This window comes from Lucilia cuprina, chromosome 6 (assembly GCF_022045245.1).
Source record: "Lucilia cuprina isolate Lc7/37 chromosome 6, ASM2204524v1, whole genome shotgun sequence".
Taxonomy (NCBI): domain Eukaryota; kingdom Metazoa; phylum Arthropoda; class Insecta; order Diptera; family Calliphoridae; genus Lucilia; species Lucilia cuprina.
Window position 1 is genome coordinate 55,535,339 of NC_060954.1, and position 7,479 is coordinate 55,542,817.

The 7,479-nt window shown below is 30.6% G+C and overlaps 1 protein-coding gene across 1 annotated transcript in view; it reads right to left on the reverse strand.

Moving 5' to 3' along the window:
- Window positions 1-322: 322 nt before the first annotated feature.
- The window catches only part of LOC111679127 (tafazzin), a 20,104-nt gene continuing 12,947 nt past the window's right edge, over window positions 323-7,479 (reverse strand). Inside the window, exons 3-6 of the mRNA XM_046953556.1 lie at window positions 1,784-1,914; window positions 1,610-1,717; window positions 772-1,160; window positions 323-707 (exon numbers count right to left, since the gene is read on the reverse strand). Of these exons, the coding sequence (XP_046809512.1) occupies window positions 663-707; window positions 772-1,160; window positions 1,610-1,717; window positions 1,784-1,907 (666 nt within the window). The 5' untranslated portion in view covers window positions 1,908-1,914 and the 3' untranslated portion in view covers window positions 323-662. The remainder of the gene's footprint in view (window positions 708-771; window positions 1,161-1,609; window positions 1,718-1,783; window positions 1,915-7,479) is intronic.

Below are 7,479 nucleotides of genomic sequence, written 5' to 3' on the forward strand. Positions count from 1 at the left end.
TATAGTCTAGTCTATAGTCTAGTCTATAGTCTAGTCTATAGTCTAGTCTATAGTCTAGTCTATAGTCTAGTCTATAGTCTAGTCTATAGTCTAGTCTATAGTCTAGTCTATAGTCTAGTCTATAGTCTAGTCTATAGTCTAGTCTATAGTCTAGTCTATAGTCTAGTCTATAGTCATCTATCTATCTATCTATCTATCCATCTATCTATCTATCTATCTATCTATCTATCTATCTATCTATCTATCTATCTATCTATCTATCTATCTATCTATCTATCTACAGACCAGTTTCAACAAGTTTCAAATAAAAACACTTTCGATCTTTTAAATATATACAATTTATTTATTTAGGACTCATTTGCCGTTTTCATCTTCTCAATAAATAACACGACAAAATGTATCTTCACAGTAAGCTTATTACTTAAAAAATGAAAATATTCAATCAATTATCTTTTGTATCAAATTTACACGATATTTTCCACTTTAAAGTAAAACATTAAAAAGGCAATAAATTAACAAATGCTTAATTTAAAACCAAAAATCAACAGATTTTATATCAAGAATATATATATAAATATACTATAGATTGTTTTTCTTATTATTAATGAGAAAAAAAGTCAAAATCAAAAGAAAAAGATACAAACAACAATTTACATAAAATTCTATTTGTGTTTTTTATGAAGCTCTTCGGTTTCTAAGCGTAAATTCTGAAAGAAAAGAAAATCATTAATTAAAATTTTTCCCGTAATTTAAGAAACACCTCAAACTTACATGAAATACTTCTTGTATTTTATCAGTTATTAATTTTCTAGCCTCCGGTTCAGGAACATTTCTACTTTTTAAATCATTTATAAAATCATTCATATCAATCGGTTTACCAATATTCACCGTTACTCTCTTGCCCCATTTAAGTATATAGGGTTCTACATTTGGCAGCACATCATCCATGCCCTCATGCCACATGGGTATTATTATAGGCACTTTGGAAGATTCATAGATAATACGACCAACACCCCATTTCAGGCGCATTTCTTCTTTAGTCATATTCACTTTACCCTCGGGAAACACATGTACCCAGTGTCCTAATTTTACTTTTTGTACACAAATATCAACAGCATCTTGATAGACACCTTGGCCACGTATTACGGGAATGCATTTACCTATTAATGAAATTTCGAAAATGCAATTAGTTGCTTGAAGAATTGATTAGTCTATGGATCAGTTAGTTAGTAAATTGACTATTTTGTTTTAACAAGTCTATTGACTAATATTTTTTAGTATATTGACTAGTCTGTAGTCTATAGTCTAATATATAGTTTAGTCTATAGTCTAGTCTATAGTCTAGTCTATAGTCTAGTCTATAGTCTAGTCTATAGTCTAGTCTATAGTCTAGTCTATAGTCTAGTCTATAGTCTAGTCTATAGTCTAGTCTATAGTCTAGTCTATAGTCTAGTCTATAGTCTAGTCTATAGTCTAGTCTATAGTCTAGTCTATAGTCTAGTCTATAGTCTAATCTATAGTCTAGTCTATAGTATAGTCTATAGTATTAGTAAAGTTTTCCAATTAGTTCGTCTTAGTCTAACTCTATATTATTACCCGATCAACATACCAAACATAAAAAATGTTGAATGATATTTATTTGTAAAACAAATATCATGGGCTGCCATAGACCATCTAATTTTAAAGGAATTACACACGTAACGCACTGGCAAAACACCTAAAAAACAAACATAATTTAAAATTTATAATTTAAATCAAAATCCAAAGTTTTAATTTTACATACCCCAAAGACCGGGATCATCAAAGCATGAATGATGATTTGATACGGTTACTAAGGGTATACCGGGTGGTCGTTTAGCCACTGCTTCTATCAGTCTTTCTCTATTATAAACTTTTGTTTTATTCATAAAAACTGTAAAGAAAATGTTTATCGATATATAATTAATTCATTATAATTACAATTGTTTATACATATTTATAAGAAATTGAAATGAGTACAAGGTTTAAGGCACTAATTAAGGCATTAATGAAATGTGAAACAAAGCGATTGCCAAAAACATATTGTGACAAAAATAATATTGATAAAAAAGGAATCTTTACAAAAGGATTATAATTTATTATAAATATGTTTATATAGATTATAAAGCGCTTTTACGAAGATATGATGCAGAACTAATTAAAACTATTTTTAGATTTTCTATTAAATGCTACAATTCTTGTTAATTAAAATAAATTAATTTTAATAAATACGAACTTTTTTATTGCAGTACGTACAATTTAGTCATTACCTTTTAAGTATTTCCACAATTAGATTGCACGTTGATGAAAGTAATTGAAACTAAATTGAAAGAAACCAGCAAACATAAATGGCATTTAAGTCACACATATGTACATATGTATATAAAATCAAATGGAAAAAAGTCCTAGATTTGTGATCCCTCGTGTATTCTTTCAAAAGTTGAGGTTTTTTTTATCGAAAACATAATGTCGACATCGTTAAAACACATTTAAATGGAAGAAAGGGTTGTATATTCGGCTGTGGTGTTAAAAAACAATTACTTCGGGATCAACATGCTTAATTTCATGGTTTTAGAGTCAATATTATAAAAAATTAAAAAAAAAATACCTTTTGAAAAACGAAAAAATAAGAAAAAAGTACCCAAAAGTTTCCTTTTATGGGTTCTCACCTAAATCAGACTCTTCATATTTAATTTCGTATTTCCAGGTTCAATATTATAGAAAATTCAAAAAGTACCTCTTAAAAAACAAAAAAAGTACCAAAAGTCTTCTTTTAAAGGTTCTTGCCTAATTCCGACTCTACATACTTAATTTCATGTTTCTAGGTTCAATATTACAAAAAATCCAAAAAGTACCTTTAAAAAAAACGAAAAGTACCAAAAAGTTCCCTTTTTTGGCTTCTAACTTAAGCCAGGCTCCACATACTTAATTTTATGTTTTTAGCCAATAACAACACACTTGTGCTGATCTCGCTCTGCTACTCTTGCTCTGCTGATCTCGCTCTGCCTTGTTTTTATAAACAAGCGAACAATAACAAAATTTATCGTATGATTATGATTTTTTGCAATTTCTGTCTGAGCATGAATAAAAAATCTCAAATTTTGATGAAATTTTCAGAGGTTGTCTCGGTTTTTTGCTAATGTCTCCGTTATTTATAAACCGATTTTGAGATATTTTAAATAGCGATCTTACCGAAATCATATCTTACAATTTATGGAAGATTCGGGTCTCGGCGATATCTGATGTTCTCTAAAAAACTAACTTCAACAAGCATACAGACAGAGGGACACGAAAATTATATTAGAGAAATTGCAAACTGAATGACAAACTTATATATAAACTTCTCATCTCCCCCCGGGGGCATGTTAGCTTGGTGAAGCCTCCACCTTGGTGTTATTGTAATCCCGGGGTATAGAGGTGTTTTTCAATACCTCAGTATGGATGGGAGTCTACTGCTTGGCTTAGTCCTTGCATAGATTGAAAGAAGTCAATGAGTGGCCAGTTGCCCGCAGGACTATGTCCTGGCTGGTCAGTTGGTTGAGGTTCCTTCGGGATCCACGCAGTGGCTGTGGTTTAAACCCAAATTCACGGGAAGAGTAAGTTGCGGTTAAAAGACTTATGTAAGGTAAAGTGAAGGACTAAGCGTTGGAAATTAATTGGTATTAATTGTATATGGTACGGCCTCAGCCCACCCGTCCACCTATAATGAATGTGTCGTATGTTTTTCTCTCATGAATGTGTCGTATAAATGAGATGTGTGCTGGGTATCATATACAAATAATACCATTGAATTTTTCTTCCTTGTCCAGATATGTTTAGAGTATACTCTATTCATATTAGAATTACCACAGTGTGTCCCCGTGAGTAGGAACAAAGTCTTCGGCTTATTTGAAGCATTCTTACTTCGGTTCACCGGTTACGTTTCTAGTTGCTGTTGTCGAATCAACAGAGGCCATCCCAGCTGCGTGGTTTTAAACGGAAGTGATGTTTTTACATCTCGGAAGTTAAGCAACGGGGCAGTAATTGCCAGAGATTAGATAGCTCAAATACTTCAGCAAAGTGCTTGTACATGAGTCAAATCCATGTACAAAAATTGCCACCTGAGTTTTTCATTGAAGGACTCAGGTGCGATGGGAGGACGTTGTTTAAATCTACTTAGTGGACGAAGAAGACCACCGTGGGGTAGAGAATTTAAGCAACGGAAGTTACGCAAAAGGGCAGTAATGGTCAGAGATTAGATAGCTCGAGTACTTTAGCAAAGAGCTTGTACATGGACCGGTCAAATCCATGTACAAAATTTTTTCATTGAAAGATTCAGGTGCGATGGTAGACCGTTGTTTAAATCTACTTAGTGGACGAAGAAGACCACCGTGGGGTAGAGAAGTTAAGCAACGGGGCAATCATGATCAGAAATTAGATAGCTCGAGTACTTTAGCAAAGTGCTTGTACAGGGACCGGTCAAATCCATGTACAAAAATTGCCACCTGAGTTTTTCATTGAAGGACTCAGGTGCGATGGTAGACCGTTGTTTAAATCTACTTAGTCATGCCAGGTACTCATGCAAAGCACTCGACATATTCGTCCAAAAGTCAAGTTTTAATTGATCGACATCATACTATCTATATAAAACAAAAGTCGGCTCTAACTCCATTAAAACACATTTTAATTTAATAAGGTCCACGATTTTTGTAACAAGAACTTATTTTTCCTTAAAGTCTTATGAGTTTATATAACTTGTATATCCGATCAGTAGTTCTAGTATGCCAGTAACAATATAATCCCGAGAATTTCACAGTTCATTTAGTTCAATAGTTTTTACTGGCTACTAAAGATGACAAAGTAATTTTATATATTTTGTTGGTGTTTATGTTAAAATTTTCTTTTTTGTTTTTGCCACACACTTGCCCTCTTGCCAACAGCTAAACATAAAAATAAACATACAGTAATGATCAGAAATCGAGGGAGAAAAGTGAATTTTGTTAAATTTTATTAAAAAAAATTTTGTATTTAATGTGAAAGAGTATGCAAGCGTTAGATCGGTTAGATCTAACATTAATAAATTCAAATATATGAAAATATTTTGCCCATCTGACAGAATAACAATTTACAGCAATATATTTGATCGCCACTGTACATGTGTTATATACACCAGTCATTGACTTGCTATTATATAGACTACTTTTTAAAACACATTAAAAATGTTCATGACCTTGTTACAAAAAAAGCCAAAAAAATACGTTCATGACCATTAATTATATGAATATTCTTCGCTAATAAATTAAGTATTTAATATACCCTACACACACTATAAATACTACCAATAAGATATTGCTTAAAGAAAATAAAAGTAATTTACATATTTAGCAAGCTTTTACACTATACTTTTCACTTTTAAAGTTCTAATAAGTGAAGTGGTTTAATGAAATTTATTTTTTCATTTATATACCGCTGGAAAATTTCCAAAATTTTCGTAAAAAATGTATATAAAATAAATAATCTTAAACAAAAGAATTAAACAAATAGAATTAACAAATTACGTTCTTATTAATATATAAAAAATTTAAACATTTTTTTCTTTGTTAACTTCCGCAATGAGAATAACGAAGGCAAGGTCATACATGCCGCACAGTAGCACATACATACATATTTGTAAATAAAATAAGCAGTGAGTGCTTTCTTTATATAAGATTTCTTAAGCTGAAAATCGTATTATCCAACAAGTTCTTTAAAAACGAATTAATTAAATTAAATTAATTTAAATATGTTTTATTTAAAAATATGAATCAATTTATGTAGATTTTTTAATTAGTGTACAATTTAAAATTTGTGTGAATTTTTTACGTCTAATTGGCAACAATTTTAAAGTACCATACATTAAATAAATAAATTAAAATTTTTCGAACATAAAACATTCATTAGGGTGTAACATATAGAACAGAACTACAACAAAACTAGAACAGAACTAGACCAGAACTAAAACTAGAACAGAACTAGAACAGCATTAGAACAGAACTAGAACAGAACTAGAACAGGACTAGAGCAGAACTAGAACAGAACTAGAACAGAACTAGAACAGAACTAGAACAGAACTAGAACAGAACTAGAACAGAACTAGAACAGAACTAGAACAGAACTAGAACAGAACTAGAACAGAACTAGAACAGAACTAGAACAGAACTAGAACAGAACTAGAACAGAACTAGAACAGAACTAGAACAGAACTAGAACAGAACTAGAACAGAACTAGAACAGAACTAGAACAGAACTAGAACAGAACTAGAACAGAACTAGAACAGAACTAGAACAGAACTAGAACAGGACTAGAGCAGAACTAGAACATAACTAGAACAGAACTACAACAAAACTAGAACATAACTGTACATTTTGTATAGCCTACATTTAGGTTGCTTTAAGGTTTTTTCCCAATCTTTGGAATTTGTATTTCCTTTCTGTTAATGTGGTTTTGTTTTACTAAATTTTAATTTCTATTTTAAACAAAAGCCCATGAAATGTAACATTATTACCAACCTTTTTCTAGTTACTCAAGCTTCGACATTTCATCACATGCTTTTGTTTTGTATCTCACACCACAAACTGTATGTTAGTTAAAAGGTTTGTATGAAACATTACATTTCATTTCTTGACATTTAAACCTTAATGCTCAATAATAAAATTGTAACCCTTACGTTCAACATTAAAACCCACATGTTGTTATATAAAATGTAAAATAGAAAAAAATATATATATGATTTTGGAAATATTCATACAATAACAGTTCAACAAGAGTAAAATACATGTATGCATGTTTGTCTAATGACAGCTACACACAGTTAAAACATTTCCGGTGTTATAAAGATTTCAATTTTGTTTTCCAGCCAAAAAGGACTCTTTTTGGCTCTCTGTTAATAGCTTTCGTATAGTAGATGGAACAGAAAACGACTCAACTATAATTGACTTTAACCCGTACATTAAAGCATACTTTAAGGGGCTTAAAGCTGTTTTAATGTCTGTAATAATGTTTTTTAGTAGTTACATTATTCTAAATAATAATAAACATGTGTAGCATACTTTTGTGATGTTGTTTTTCATTTAATATTTTTGACATAATGTCGAAATAGTTTTGTGTGCATTTTTTTTGTATAAACAAAATGTTTTTCTTTTGTACTTTGGGTATGAAAATGTTGGTGGTTTTGCTGGAAATTGTTATAAGGTTTAGGGGTCAACATGTTTTTGATAAAGTAAAAATATCATGAAGGATATTTAAAGTGATTTAGAGGGAGATGTTATAAAATTGAATGAAAATTTTTAAGTTTTAAATTAAAAATATCTTTGTTTTGAGTTTTATAGTTCAGTTCTATTAGACTATAGACTAGACTATAGACTAGACTATAGACTAGACTATAGACTAGACTATAGACTAGACTATAGACTAGACTATAGACTAGACTATAGACTAGACTA